General features: G+C 35.0%; 1 protein-coding gene across 1 annotated transcript; it reads right to left on the bottom strand.

Annotated features, from left to right (window-relative positions):
* Positions 1-828: 828 nt before the first annotated feature.
* On the bottom strand, positions 829-15,449 carry trim2b (tripartite motif containing 2b). The gene is made up of 13 exons (XM_058773878.1): positions 15,277-15,449; positions 10,290-10,444; positions 9,892-9,939; positions 9,268-9,428; positions 7,870-8,021; positions 7,327-7,507; positions 5,073-5,835; positions 3,806-3,909; positions 3,551-3,718; positions 3,261-3,429; positions 3,109-3,179; positions 2,830-2,970; positions 829-1,888 (listed from the first exon to the last, which is right to left on the bottom strand). The coding sequence occupies exons 3-13, from the start codon at positions 9,929-9,931 to the stop codon at positions 1,736-1,738; spliced, it is 2,103 nt and encodes a 700-aa protein (XP_058629861.1). The 5' UTR covers positions 9,932-9,939; positions 10,290-10,444; positions 15,277-15,449; the 3' UTR covers positions 829-1,735.
* Positions 15,450-16,541: the final 1,092 nt, after the last annotated feature.

Genomic DNA, 16,541 nt, shown 5'->3' on the forward strand with positions numbered 1-16,541 from the left:
TTTTTAATAGTATTTGTAAGGAAAATAGAGAGTCCTAATATTTTCTAAATAAAGAACCATATGCTGCTAGTTTCATTCTATAAGTATGCAAGGCAACAGTGCGTTGTGTAATCTACTGTTGGTCTCTTACACGTGTACACACAGTATGTCATTACACACGACAAATAATTCAAATGTTATTGGTGATGTTTCAATACCACACTGTAATTTTGCTTATTGCAGTTGCACTGATTGGACTGAAAATGATGAATTAAACAGACACAAGTGGAATATGATCAGAGTTTGTGAAACTATAATTAGGCCAACACTACCAGTCAAAAATTTCGAATAATTTGGATTTTTTTTTTTTATGTTATTGAGTGTTTTTAAGTCTCTTATGCTCACCAATGTTGCATATATTTGATTAAAAAAAATATATATACAATAATACAGTAAAAAGAGTAATACTATTATTACAATTTAAAATAACTGTTTTCCATTTGAATATATTTTTAAAATGCAATTTATTCCTGTGATGGCAAAGCTGAATTTTCAGCATCATTAGTCCAGTCTTCAATGTCACATCAAGAAATCATTCTTTCATGAAAATCACATTGAAATCACCTTCTGAAATCATTCTAATACGCTGATTTGGTGCTCAATTATTAATAATGGTTCTTATTATTAGCAATATTGAAAACAATTATTGCTGTTGTGGAAACTTTGATACACTTATTTCAGGATTCCTTGATTAACAGAATTTAATTGAAATAGAAATATTTTGTAATATTTTAATGGTCCTCACTGTCACTTTTAAATAACTGAATGCATCCTTGCTGAATAATAGAATTATTTTCTTTTAATCTTCCTTATCTCAAAGTTTTGATTAGTAGTGTATCTTGGTTTCCACAAAATTATTAAGCAGCACAATTGTTCAACCTTGTTAATGTTAAGAAATGTTTCTCGAGCAGCAAATCAGAATGATTTCTGTAGGATCATGTGACACTGAAAACTGAAGTAATGATGCTGAAAATTCAGTTTTACCATCACAGGAATAAATTCTATTTTAAAATGCATTTAAATAGAAAACAGTTATTTTAAACTGTAATAATATTTCACAATCTTACTGTTTTTACGGTATTTTTGATCAAATAAATGCAACCTTGATGAGCTTAAAAGACTTTATTACATTAAAGAAATCATAGTTATTCCAAACTTTTGACCATTAGTTTATTAGTCAACTGTAAGATACGAACAGGACAAGGAGGGAATGCTAAAGCTTGAAGACATGAGATATCGCTGTCTGCTCTCTTGGCTGCATGAGATACAAGTATCTCTATAACATATCCCTATCAAAAGGTTCATAAAAGTGTTGAGATAGCGTTCTAACAGCATCCTAGACGTCAGACGGGGCTTGGATGTGTCCAAAAGTTGGCGGCGCATGCATGGTCCACACATGCAGCACATAGGAGCAGAGTTTCAGCTTAGGTAGTAGTTCACTCACCAATGCATTCTGATGTCTCAGTATTTCCACAGTGAAGAGTGTGGAGGTTTGGCAAAGGCATTCCAAGGCATCCCATAAACAGTGTTTACAAGCTGTAGTCTTCTTAGAAGGTCATCCGACAATAGTAACAAATACAAAAAGATGTGAAAACCACTGAGGAAGAATACCATTACATTACATTAAGTGCAAGATTTGGACACATACAGTATGACTTTGATTCTCTTTCCGTCTTAGATCAGAGTCTCTCTGAAGTCATTGCAAGTAGCGGTACACTTTAAAGCAGTGGTTCCCAGAATCAGCCACCACAACATGGCCATCTGAGGTCAGAGCGAGACCCTGCGGCCCGTAGAGAGGGTCTGCCGCCGTATTGATGTAGGACAGGAACGATCCACTTCCGTCAAACACCTGAGAATGAGAATGATTCCAGAATTACATTTATTATATATATCTCATGTTAAAATACACAGTTTAAATGTGTAGAGACCTGTATACTACTGTTCAAAACATTTAAGATTTTTCTTTTTGAAAGAACTGAATACTTCTCTTCAGCAGGATTCATTAAACCATCAGTAAATTGACAGTAAAGACAATGTTACAGAAGATTTCTGTTTCTAATAAAACGCCGTTCTTTTGAAATGTCTATACATCAAAGAATCCTGATAGATAGATATAGATAGATCGATAGATACCACAAAAATATGAAAGCGCACAACAGTTTTCAACACTGATAATAATAATAAATGTTTCAAATCAACATATTAGAAAGATTTCCGAAGGATTTCTGAAATTCAGCTGTCATCACAGGAATAAATTATGTTTTAAAATCTAGTAAAATAAAAAACTTATTTTAAATTGTAATAATATTTCACAGTATTACTGTTTTTACTGTATTTTTCAAATAAACGCAGCCTTTGGTGAGAGTAAGAAGCTTTCTTTTCAAAAACATTCAAAAATCTTTAAGAACCAAAACTTTAGGTTAACATAACGAAGAGAGAAAACTCTGTGTTGCTTTCAAAACATTGTCAACTTCTGACTCAACTACTGTTGTGAGTTCATTCAAAAGCTAGGATAAAAATCAGAAGTGTTTCCAAGTGCAGAACATAAATTAAATAATGAATAAACACTGACGTCACAATCACAAGGTGATGGTTTTTAAGACAACTATTAAGATTCTTTTCAGACAGAAAGTACCATTCTTAAATGAAAGCTATTGGATGGAGACTGATTTTGATTGCATCAGATTTTAAGGTGCTAGCTAAATGTTTCTGTCTAGATAGGGGGCAGTTAATATTGACTAACTTTTGTGTTTGTCGAAGTTAATAACAGACTTCACAAGGACTCATTACCTGTATCCGACTGTTTCCCCAGTCTGCCACAATAATGTTCCCATTGACATCCACAGCAACCCCTGTGGGAGCATTGAACTGCCCGTTCCCTTCGCCATTTGAGCCAAATTTCAGCAAGAATTCTCCATCTGCATTAAATACCTATTAGAGAGTTTAGAGTAATGATATATAGGAACATTAGAAAGATTACAGAATATTATACATTAGGAATAAAAGATACACTCTATTGTTCATGTAACACCATGGAAATATTTGTGATGACATTGTTAGAAACCTTACCTTAACAGAGTGGTTATGAAAGTCTGTGATGATAATTTCATTGTTGTTGTTGACTGCTGCAAAGTGTGGGCCTACACGGAAAGGAAGGGCTAGGTTAAATTCATACAGAACCAATGAACTTAACTCAAATATTTTATATCATTGGCAATCACCTGCAAACTGTCTGTCACCATTTCCCCTGCTGCCAAACTTAGTGACTAGTTTCCCGCTGGGCTGGAAGATGAAAACCGTACAGGCCTTGTTGTCCACAACGATAACGTGACCGTTCTGATCCACAGATACACCTTTTGGGCCCATCAGCCTTCCTGAGCCCAGCTTAGCCTTCAGAAAAGTCAGAATATCGTCAATAAAACTAAAGTTTATTTCCAGAGACGATTCGTAATGAAGCAGTTGCACACTAATTCTGAAATTTGCTTGTGAGTATTAACTAAATATAACTGACCTTGTATTTGCCCTCACTGGAGAAGATGCTAACCCACTTATTGTCATAGTCAGCAATGATGATGTCCCCGTTTGGATGCACAGCTACTCCAGTGGGCCGCTGCAGCTGCCCCGGTGAACGCCCACGCACTCCGAACCGGCTCTGAAACTCTCCCGTATTTGAAAATATCTGATCAACAAAGGATTGGGTTCAGTTATCAGATTCTGCATGAAGATATATTGTATCCAGTTTCCATGACCGGGGGGGGGTTCTTACCTGCACGCACTGATTGTTACTGTCTGCAATTAAGATTTTTCCTTCTGAACAAGCTGCTACTCCTTGGAGGTTAGTGAACTCTCCTTTATTCCTCCCTTTTGTTCCTATAAAACAAACAAATGTTGTTTAAAAGCCTTGAGATGAAGAACATCCAAAGTATTTTGTGAAGTTGCAAGAGTGCTGCTAGGTGGTTATGCTAGGATTTATTTTTTAAATTGTATTTTAGGTCATGTAACCTAAAGATGTTCTTCTGGGTTTATTCAGGGTTATTTATATGTTTTAGCTGAGGTACAAATATGCATGTCAACATGCATTTCCATGTTGGTCTAGGCTGGTTTATGGTAGTTATACTACTGTTCAAAAGTTTTGATTAGTAAGTAAAAAACTTACAATGTTAAAGTTATTTCTATTTTTTTAAAAATAGTTCAATAAACTTTCTACACATCAAAGAATCCTGGAAAAAATGTATCATTGTTGCCACAGAAATATTAAGCTTTCAACATTGACAATAAATAAATGTTCCTTGAGCACCAAATCAGCATATTAGAATGATTTCTGAAGGATCACATGACACTGAAGACTGGAGTAATGAAGCTGAAAATTCAGCTTTGCATCACAGGAATAAATTACATTTAAAATATATGCAAATAGAAAACAGTTATTGTAAATTGTAATAATATTTTGCAATATTACAGTTTATACTGTATTTTTTATCAAATAAATGCATCCTTGGTGAGCATGACAGACTTATTTCAAAAACATTTCAAAAATCTTACCAGCCCCAAACCTGTTAAAGGGTTATAATTGTTAACGGGGAAAAAACTGAAATAAAATATATAAAAAACCTTTCAATATTTCAGTTAGCTGCAACATTTCTCATTTTCATTTAGTTTAATGTAGTACTAAAATTAAATCAACTAAAACTAATACTTTTAAAAAGACATATTTAGAAAGAAACAAAAACTTATAAAAATAAAAAACCAACAAAATTACTCAACTTAAACTAAAATGAAAGTGAAAAAAGATAAAATTGTGAAAAAAATGACCATATTATTACCAAAAACTATATCAATGGTACTCATTTGTAAGTCGCTTTGGATAAAAGCGTCTGCTAAATGACTAAATGTAAATATAATATGACAATGTTTTGGTGCAAGACAAGTCTGGATGGAAAAGGCAGCAAAACTAGTGAGTCTGTTGGCATTTTCATCAGGGAAAAAGCTCATGATTTATTAAACCACATCCATTAGTCTTTCACTGCATGTACCTATTCTAAAAATGAGGTCATCCTCGATCGGGTTCACTCTCTTTTTTGGGGTGCTGAACAAGCTTCCTCCCCGTCTGACACCCTTCTGCCGGCTTCGGCTCCCCGGGGACTTAGCGCTCCGTTTCCGCGCCCCACCTTCGCTGGAACCCGTGGATGCAGCATTGGCTGCAGTGGTGGTGGTTGGAGAATCATCCGGAGAGCTGGTGACCTTTAACTGGAAGGGGCTTCCTTTAATATGCTGATCATAAAGTCTAAGCGCTAGACTAAAATTTCCCTCTTTCTTCACCGTGTATTGGAATTCATACGTTCCATTTTTATGGTCCACAATTTCGCCGTCTGCAACGCTGCCATCCGGCGTGCAGACTTCAGCTGAGATGATGGCGTTACCCGTCTTACACAGTCCTCCAGACTTGTCTCTTGTGGTTATGATAACAGTTGCCGGCTGGCCCACCACGCACTGTTCCAGACCCTCCCCCTGCGCCTCGGTCTGACTGGCCACGGCATTGGTGGTGACGATAGTCCCCAGGTTGTGGATGGACTTGCGAAGTCCTTCAATCTCCATCATGAGATCCAGCTGGTCGTTTTCCTCAGGCTGAAGAGGAAGGCCCTGGCTGGCCAGGTCACTGAGTCTCTCTCCTACGTCTTTATGGGTCTGCAGTATGACAGCCTTGTTTTCCCCGTCCAGGGCTTCACCGGTCAGACTGCAGTTATAGTTGATGGCAGCTTCCTCCTGCAGAAGAGTGTCCAACTGAGCCTGCAAAACCTTTAGGATACACAAAATTAAGCATGAGCAATGTTTCAAAAGATCGGCAGCTTAATTAAAATTCTTTTTAAGTTTTATCTTGATTTTATTCAATTAACATACTAATATGTGACCCTGGACCACAAACCCAGTCTTAAGTCGCTGGGGTATATCTGTAGCAATAGCCAAAAATACATTCTATGGGTCAAAATTATCAATTTTTCTTTTATGTCAAAAATCATTAGGATATTAAGTAAAGATCATGTTCCATGAAGATATTTTGTACATTTCTTACCGTAAATGTATACAAATTTCATTTTTGATTAGTAATATGCATTGCTAAGAACTTCATTTGGACAACTTTAAAGGCGTTTTTCTCAATATTTAGATTTTTTTGCACCCTGAGATTCCAGATTTTCAAATAGATGTATCTCGGCCAAATGTTGTCCGATCCTAACAAACCATACATCAATGGAAAGCTTATTTATACAGATGTATAAATCTCAATTTCCAAAAATTGACACTTAAGACTGGTTTTGTGGTCCAGGGTCACATATATGTTTAGAAATGTTAATTTAAAAAAATATACATGACCGTAAACATTTGGGTTTTGTTTTTGTTTGTTTTTTAAAGAAATTTAAGCTTTTATCATCAAAGAAACCTGAAAAAAAGGTTCTCACAAAATAATGTTTTCAACATAATAATAAGAAATCAAAAAAAATTAAAAACAAATCAGGATATTAAAACATTTAAATAAAAAACATAATATATCACAATATTACAGTTTTTACTGTATTTTTGATCAAATAAATGTGGCCTTGTCAGGGTTATTATCATTAACTGAAACAAAAACCAAAACAAATTCATTATTTTAGATTCATTATTTCAATTCAAATTCATTACTGGAAAATAAGCATTAACTGACGTGAAATAAAATATTTTAAAAAACTGAAACTTAGTTTATTTACAGCTAGTTGCCAAAACAACAGCTTTGATTTTTGTTTAGTTTAGGATGTACAAAAGTACTAAAATAACTAAAAATAAAAATAAACTAAAACTCAACTAAACTAAAATAAAAACTATATATACATATTTAAATAACTAATAAAAACAATTTGACAAAACAATTTGAAATTACTAAAACTAATTCAAATTAAAATGAAAACAAAAATATAAAATAAAATCTAATTCAAAATATTAACAAAAGCTATAATATATCAATGATACTAAAATAAAACTAAGCCTTAATGAGCATAAGAGACATATTTCAAAAAATTAAAAAAAATTTACAGACCCCAAACTTTTGAAAGGTAGTGTATACTAAATACATGTGAATATATAGTTAATTTATTAAATACCAAAAAGTATGCATATTTAATCTAAATAAAAACAGACTAATTTGTGCTTGCCAATATTTTATTTTGAAACATGTATTTTAATGCTTATTATAGTATCATGCTGTTAGCTTAGCAACATGCAAACGATTGTGAGTTGAATCTTCTGTGCACATACCTTCTGCTTCAGTCCATAAGTGACTTCCAGCTCCATGAGCAGGACGCTCTTGCGTGTATCTAGGGTTTTGTGGAGCTCGCTGAAGGAGGAGTGGATGTCTTCCTCTATGGAGCTCCGCTGAGAGTTCAACTGCTGCAAAATCTCTCTCAAACTCTGAACTGCCGCTCTTATCTGAGGAAGCCTGTGAGTTAGTTAAACAGGTCCATTAAACATCCATTCATCTGTCTATTCATCCATCTACCATTACTGAAGACATAAACACTAAATCATTAAGCAATCAGTTAATGAATTAAAAAATTAGGAGAGAGATTCTTTTTCTTAGTCTGAGGCCCACATGTAATCTGCAGACTTATTCTTCTTTCTGTACTGATGGTAAGGCAAAATTTGTAGAATGGATTTAAAAATGGTAAAATGTGTGGCAAAATTGATCTTATTGGTGGATGAAAGTGTCACAAGAGGTACCTGTGTATTTTCTGCCTTCTTATTTGTAAGCCTATTTATTTTACAATACTGAGAATGACATGATGGGCGTCATGGGAGCACCTGTTCTTGGCTGAATCCACTCTGTCTTGCAATGCCGCTAGCTGTTGGTCCACAATATTTTCCAGTGAATCAGTGGGGTGCTCAGCATGTTCTCCATTCACACAGTCCTCACATACCGAATTCTCACAGGCCAAACAGTACAACGCAGACACCTGAATACAGCACAGAAAAATAACAGAGAAATTTAAAATCATTTTAAAATGTACAAATACATGTCAATAGATTTTCTATTTTGTAAAATGTATTTTTTATTTTTTATTAGTTTATTTATACAAAAATAATTCTGAAAACTATTAAAATAGCTTTTGCAAATTTTTTTGCCTGTGAGAAATATATTTTTTGTAAACACATCTCTCTCTAAATGTTCCATTTAAATTGTTACTAAAATGATTTCTATTAAAAATTCTATTCTAAATCTTTCTTTTATATTGTTTTCTAAATATATTTCTACACTTCTTATCCATTCTTTTTTTTCTAAAATCATTTCTATTAAAATTCCCCATTATGTAAAGTAAATTGGTGCATCCAAAATTGCATACTGTCTGAGTAGGCACGACGTTTAAATTTGAACCTACTTCACGAACGCAAATGGGTTATATGAAAAAAAAAAAAAAGGAAAAATTCGGACATACTACATTTGCCATGTTGTCACTGTCACATGACCTACCAGCGTCCGCTGTGCCACTTCACTGCGATTCACAAATCCTCTGCCGTGGCCTCATAGGAAAGTAATGCATGCTTCAGAATCGGGTATTTTTCGCCTAATGTGAATTCGGACATACTACTTTTGCCGTACTGTTTTTTGCATAATATACAGTAGGGAAGCATTCGATTTCAGATGCAGCACAGTGGAGGCTTCTTTTGGATTTATTTCAATATGATATTGCTTAAATAAGGCTACTGCATGTTCTCAGAGTATCTGAATCAGAATTGGTTGCTGAAAAAGGCCATATGAGTGAACAACTATTAATAGATTACTATTCTATTAATCCCTTTTCATTGATCCCTCCTTCAAGATAGCTTTGTCTTGTAGTCAACTTGTGATGCTTGAAAATAAGCTCATTATCTTTTCTGGGACTAAGTAGAATGTATTTCAGGTGCTACATGTCATGATATAATATAATAATATAATATAATAAAAAACACATACAAATTGTGAGAAATACTTTCTGTAGGAACTGTTCCCTAACCTATTAGCTTCATTTTATATTCAACTTATGATATTTATAGAGGAACCAGCTGAGATAAGGCTACACTTGTTTTTCTGGGACAGAAAGCTTATGCTCATGGGAAAACACTGCCTGTGAGAGATATTTCACCCATCTGTGCAATCAATTTATGGTAAGTGTCCGTGTGTGTGTGTGTTTATGTGAATGTTTGTATTGAAATAGGTCTCACTTTTCCTTTGTGTTGAGAGCAAATTAGAGCTGTTCCCTTGCCAGGCAGAGCCTCTAGTACAGTACATTCCTCACTGCTGCTGTCAGGAGAAGCCTGCTGCGCCTCCATGCGGTTGGAAGATGAAACTGCACCCACAATACAAGGATGCAGAAAGCACAAACCTAAAACAGGATAAAAACGATATGGGACATCCTTAACTAAGAGTTTTAATAGTACATTATTTTTGAGGAAAGTAGTTTGATGGTTATTAATTTAAACTTTAAAAGCAATTGTATGTTGTTTTCTGTGTTTTTGCAACTTTGAAGCCCCCATAGTTAAGTGAGTGGAATTATGTAATTAGTCAAAATTACATGGATAGCTGTACACATGCATTTGTTGCTGCCATAAAGCAGTCATCCCTTTTTGTGGAATTTCATGCCCGTTAACCAAACTTACATACTCTCAGAACAGACAGTTTGGGGGGAGCGTGAGAAAGAAACAGAAATCATTCTCCTTAGAAGTCAATGATTTTGAAATTGATATTTAAAGGTAAAACGTACATACAGTTGCTTTAAGTTTCATAACAGTGACTATATCTCACAAGTGTGATTTTACTTCATATTTTAAGCTGTATTTCACAATTACCTTTCATATTTTTTACTCTGTGGTGGAAACGGGCTTCCATAGTGAAGCCTATGCCAAAAAAGGTGGAGAAACAGTACTGAACATCTAAGACTGATGTTAATTTCTAAAAAATCATGCCAAAATATGTTCCATTAGTTTCCTAGTGGCTCTATACCAATATAGACAGAAATAAAATACATATATATTAATACCTGCAAATGCACAGGAAAATGTACAGACACCACAAAGGAAAAGGGGAAACCAATTTGCCATTTTGCACTACTGGAAATATTTTCCATAAGAAATACAGCATAAAAGCCACAAAGTTAGTGGAAGTCAGGTTAACTATTTAACATAAGCATAAAACAGATGAAGAAATCTGGTCTAACGTAAGACTTCATGGAAAGAAGTTTTCTCACCTTAGAGAGATGAAGCTCAGGCGTTGTGCATATGTGTGTATTCTTATATAATGCAGGGATATTAAGGGAAGAAGGTGTATTTGATCCACTGGAGACACAAACAGACCACAGGTTGCAGGGGCCAATTACAGTCTCCCCTCAATTGACACTGGGCCCTACGGAAAAAGAGGGATTAGATATGAAAACACACACATAAACACTGAAACACATACACACAAAAACCCTGTAGAATGTAGAAAATCAGGAAATATAGATACACAACCATGTATATGTATGTGTCCAAAAGCACATGGTATTACCACGATACCATGGTAAATGAACTTACATAGAACATGAATGAGAGTTAAAAATAATCTCACTGGGTAACACTAAATTCACAGCGACCTACGGGTTACTATGGCAACCTAAGTTGGCAATTCACAAGTGCTGCAGTTACATGAATATTTTCTCATTCTGCAATTTATGTTCTTAAAGCACGTTAATGAGCACAGTCTCAAAGCTGAAGTATTTCTGAACACATTTCAACAGGATGCTTTTTATGTGTTCAACTGTGATAATAATAAGAAATGTTTCTTGAGCATCAAGTCAGCATATTAGAAGGATTTTCTGAAGGATCATGTGACATTGAAGACTGGAGTAATGATGTTGAAAGTTGAGCTGACGTCACAGGATTAAATTAGATTTCAAAATATATATAAACAGAAAACAGTTATTTTAAATTGTAATAATTTTTCACAATATTACCGTTTTACTGTATTTTCGATCAAATAAACATAGCCTTGGTGAGCATAAGAAACTTCTATAAAGACCATAAAAAATCTTACTGATCCTAAACTTTTAAACAGTAGTGTATAATACCACAATCCACCACAAAATATGAGCACAGTGTTAAAAATGTGTGTGAAGTTCACTTTGTTCACTGCCACTTTGTTGTAGTCCAGCTGCTGTGAAGAATTAAATATGTAAGTTTAAATATACTGAAATACTACTCTTCACCACATTAACTTAATTAATAATTTACAGAAGGCTGTAATATTCTGACCCAGACACAGGGCAGAGAACAAACACACAAGTCCTTTCTTTTTTTGAGGTTTACCATGATCTTTGGTACTGATTTTAGATGTGTATTTTCCCAACAGATGGGGTCTCTCTTTCTTCAGTCGCAAAGAAATTAAGTTTTTTGAGGAAAACATTCCAGGAGTTTTCTCCATATAGTGGGCTTCAATGGGGATCAGTGAGTTGAAGGTCCAAATTGCAGTTTAAGTGCAGCTTCAAAGGGCTCTACACGATCCCAGCCGAGGAATAAGGGTTTTATCTAGCGAAACAAAATTAAAAAAATTACTTTTTAGCTACAAAGGCTCATCTTGCACTAACTCGACTTCATGCAAGTTTTTTGAACCAAAGTACACAGACGAAGAACTAACCATGCGTGACCTTTCCAACGTGATTACGCAATGTGTGAAGAAGCACATGTGCATCGCAGAGACAAGCATTCATGGTTAAAAAGTATATCAATTTTAATTTTTTTAGAAAATGAATGATTTCACTAGATAAGACCCTTATTCCTCGGCTGGGATCGTGTAGAGCCCTTTGAAGCTGCACTGAAACTGTAATTTGGACCTTCAAACTATTGGCCACCATTGAAGTCCATTATATGGAGAAACATCCTGGAATGTTTTCCTTAAAAAACTTAATTTCTTTGCGACTGAAGAAAGAAAGAAATGGACGTCTTGGATGACTTGGGGGTGAGTAAATTATTAGGAAATTTTCATTCTGGAAGTGAACTAATCCGTTAAAATGCCCACTGTATAAAAACAGACAGTGAATTTTGACTGAAATAAATGGATGTTTCCCATGTTATCATGCAAATAGATTAAAGGCACTCAAACTAATGAAAATTTAGGCAGAACATGATTAAAAGACTAAACATTACAATAATGACTCTATTTGCTTTGGATTACAGCTGGTTCAGTCATTTATTTCCCACAACATTTTTAGTTTTCATTGAAAAGGTAACTGAAATAGGGTCACGACTTTGTTTTCTGAGCTTTGAATCTGTAACTACAAGCACTCATATTCAAAGGAAGTAATATGTTGTGATAGAACCCCACATAATCACTAGAAAATTATTCAAAACGCACAACTACTCATGAATACTGATAAAGTAAGTTACTTGGGAATTTAAACTTGAATGGGAATGAGGTCACAGTGGAATTGAATCGGATGAAAAGATCATGCTCATATGATGATGTAATAAAAGAAAATGGGAATATTGAGCTGCCGTATGTCATTCCTCTTCAGACAATGCCATTTCTATCACAAAAAGCTCTCAGTGCTAGAACCAGAGCCCCTCTTTCCATCTCAGAGATCATAATGACAAAGGACAAGGAACGTTAACCATAAGGATCCTGGCAAAGGCAAGCAAGCGATTTTGTGAAGGACTATTTAGAGTTACTGAAGCAGAATCTCCCCAGGGTAAAACCACTCATGCATTCTGGACAGAAGATCCAAAAGCACCCGATAGTTTTCCTGTCAGCTCACAGAACAAAACGGACATGTCATTCTCATGATGGCACAAGCACTAACCTGTCATAACCATGAACTTTCACAGCCAGCGTTACATGTTACAAATCGATAAATTAAAAAAAAAGAAATCGGTATAAAATTGGGCCTGAAAAATAGTGATCAGTGAATATAGGTGCTAAACTTTCAGAAAACGTAGATAGTCAACCTGAGAATCCTTTAAAAATACTGTCAAGCTAACCAGTTAGCAAACTAGCTATTTAGCCTACTAACCATTTATCTTGTTATCTTAACTTTGATTAGTCAGCGAGCTTAGCACACTGCTAACTTAATAACTTGCAAGCGTAAAATACTGCTAGCCGATTAGCCAGGTAGCTTTGCTGCAATTGCTACAAAACAATAAACAAAACTGCTATTTTGATTATAACTGGGATTCCCAAACTAAAAATATTTCTTTAGTACTTATTTTATTTTGATGGGCTTTTTTATTATTATTCTTTATAATAACTATCAGCTTTTCATCAACTCTTTTCATAACTCTAATTACAGTTATGGAAATCTTGGTCTGGATGAAAATTAATTTGACAAACAACAAACTTTTATTTGAAGTCAGTATGAAATAGTAAATTGAAATTGACTGGATTGTTTGCTCGTGCCAGTGCACACGTCATCATAGAAGAGATGTTGTTATGAGGGGGAGGGGAAGTTAATGTTTTCCATTAAAGTTTATAAGAGTAACAGATTAAGATTAAAGATTATGAATGAAAAAAAAAAAAGTCACAAGGCTCTGAGATGGTATTTAAATACAATTCCAATACTGCATCCTGGTCTGGAAACACTTAAATGTGAAAACAAATGACCTAGGATTAGGAAAACGCCTGGAAGTATAATTAAGAAACACCCACTTCACTCTCAGTTTGCCTTCATCTGAAGATGGTAAAGGTAGGAAGAGGTCCACCACTATACTTTTGTATTGATTTGCTGGTGGGTTGATTCACTTAGATGAAACATCCTGAAAAAGGAGGATAATTTACATGAACTACTGTGGTAGGCAGCAGGAAACTGGTTCACTGCAGTAAGTCTTAAAGAACAATGTAGGAAGGCCATCAGTTCTTATGTGGTCATATATAAAAAATAAATTTTTTTAAAAAAGCCTCCAGAAGCAATGCCAGATGCCTTCAGACAGATACAGCATTCAATGCTGAAGGTGCCCAAATGTCGAAACATGTGTTCTCTGATCCATGCTTTGTGTCCTGGTTCTGCCAAACAACACCGAGGCTGCCAAAGAAGACTATGAACAAGAACCAGCCTCTGACACGGAGACTGTAAATTTTAAGAAATGGTTCCTACTCTTGGAAAAGGGAGAAGTGATGCAATCAGCCTGGCTGCAGAGCAGTAGCTGACATGAAGAGCATGCACTTCCATCACAGTTCCAGTTTAAAACCCTGGTCTGCGCTTCCACAATAACATTAAACAATAAATTAAAATATCTATCTATCTATCTACACACACACAGAGAGAGATATAGTCTAGAAAGGTAATTTTAGGAAATAGTTTATCTAACATTCTATCTACAAATTGAATTTGTGCCTCTATTGCTTAAAAAAAAACAAATCTCAGTGTTCCCTAATTATGGAAAGTGCTTCCTATTTCAATCACATATTGGAACTTTACTTTTCTAAGAGTCAGAAGCATAATTTCATACATATAAAACTGATGAATTTGTATAAGCGTGATATATTTCACAGCATATTAATATTTTTATATTTTACTATATATTTATGGCATATTTCTACTTTCTGTATATTTACAGTATGTTTCTAAGTAAGTATGCCATTACAAAATAATATGTATTACAGATTGTGAAGTAAATTTCAGTGCAAAGACAAATGTCTGATTTTTTTATTTATTTATTTATTTTTAATGTCAGATTAATTGCATTTAGGCACATCATGCCAAATCAGTTGATTAGAAGCTACCAACAAAAAGATATAAGCATATGTGAAAGCCTGACAAAAGAAATCAACAGAATATTAGGTTGGTGCAGAGCTAAAGGAATGAATAGCAGTTTTGCTGTACATGAGGCCTATCAGAAAGATGCAACATTCACTTTCATTCCAAAAAAAAAAAAACCTGATATTGCTTGAGTCATATGCAGTCTTCAATAAAACAGGGAAGGTTAAGTTCAGGCTTCATGCATCACATGCACCAATACCACTTGATCTAAAGAAACAAGCCTGCGAACGCAACAGTACTATCTTCCATCACAGTGTATATGTGAGCATCCATCTCCTCTCCTCCTCCTCCTCCTCCTCTCCTTCCACCCCACCCCCGTTCTTGCTTCCCATGGAAACATGGTGCGTTGGTGTATCGCAGATGCTGCTGCATAATTCCCCGACTGCAAAACAACCAGACTCCCTTTCTGTGCTGTTCTCTATGTATCTGTCTGTATTTTGGGTCTTACCTTTCCTCCATAGCTGCGTAGCTTCAGATGCACCAGCGCTACAGGAGCTTCTCGCCTTACTCATCAGCCTGAGACCCATTTCCCGTAGAGGAGGGGTGGGGGGCTGTTTTGCACAGTCTCTTTTCGTTTCTGTTCACTCCCCCTCTCTCTGCACTACAACGACATAAGCAACTCACACCAGCATGCCGTAGGGGAGGAGCTAGGCGCGGGCTGCCGCTCAGTAGCCAATCACAGGACAGGAAGCACTGACTGACTGAAGCAAATAATCTCCGTCCTCTCCCTCTACCTTGATTTTTTTTTTTTTTCTGTCTGCCTCCTCTCACACCAAAAACACGATTAACCCTCTGGTATTCAAAGCGGACAACAATGTTTATTATTATTATTTTTATTATTTTATTTTTTAATTATTTAATGAAAATAATGTATTATAATGTGTTTCAATTAAATGTATTCTTTAACATTTTGTATCTTTAGGGGATTTTATGGTAGTAGACAATATTCACCTGTAAATTATTATATCATTTATTTCTATATTTCTATATAAAATATTAGAATTTTTAATTTGATTTAAGCTAAATGTAGAGCAAAGGTATTTAAAATCCAATGCATGGAAGACAGGAAAATCATGTATTGCCTGTTTGCATGAATGATAAGTAGATAAGTAAATTTAATTAATGTAGATTTAATTAGATATAAGTAGAAATTAAAATGGTAATTCACAAAAAAATAACTAGGTTGTACTAGGTTTTTTTTTTTTTTTTTTTTTTTTGGTAGTGGCATACTTGTTGACAGTGTTTTGGTAAATACATTTGATTTTTCCTGTCAAACCAAAGAGAGCATTGAGGCACTTTTGAATGCTGTCCAAGTTGGAAAATATGAGTGGAACAGCCTGGTACTCTCCCTGAACACATCCCAGTCAGTGTCATTACAACTGCTGGACAATGCACAATGCAGATACACACTTACACAAAAACACACTCCCAAGTGAATAAAACTAAACAAAAGCTTCTGAGGTCACAAAAACACACATAATGTGCAAAACAGTGCATGATGTTAAGACCTTTAATTTGATTCTGTTTGATCATTCACAGCATGAACAATAAGACACTGAGCTTAGTAAGCAACTGGAGTATAAAACAACCAGTGAACAAGTAAACCATCCTTCACAATCCTAATGATTTGTTTAGCTTAGCTAAAACAGGGGTCTTCAACACGTCGCTCGTGAGTTACCAGTAGCTGGAGGCCTGATTGGAGGTAGCTCGCCA

The sequence above is a fragment of the Onychostoma macrolepis genome, chromosome 01 (assembly GCF_012432095.1).
Source record: "Onychostoma macrolepis isolate SWU-2019 chromosome 01, ASM1243209v1, whole genome shotgun sequence".
In the NCBI taxonomy this organism is placed as follows: Eukaryota; Metazoa; Chordata; class Actinopteri; order Cypriniformes; family Cyprinidae; genus Onychostoma; species Onychostoma macrolepis.

Bases quoted from the DNA above. Each gene is read 5' to 3' on its own strand.
- trim2b (XM_058773878.1), bottom strand. From the start codon at position 9,931: ATGGAAGCCCGTTTCCACCACAGAGTAAAAAATATGAAAG. The intron at 8,022-9,267 runs GTGAGACCTATT...TGCTGTATTCAG, and splicing joins GCTCTCAACACAAAGGAAAA to GTGTCTGCGTTGTACTGTTT. The intron at 2,971-3,108 runs GTAAGGTTTCTA...ACTCTCTAATAG, and splicing joins TTCATAACCACTCTGTTAAG to GTATTTAATGCAGATGGAGA.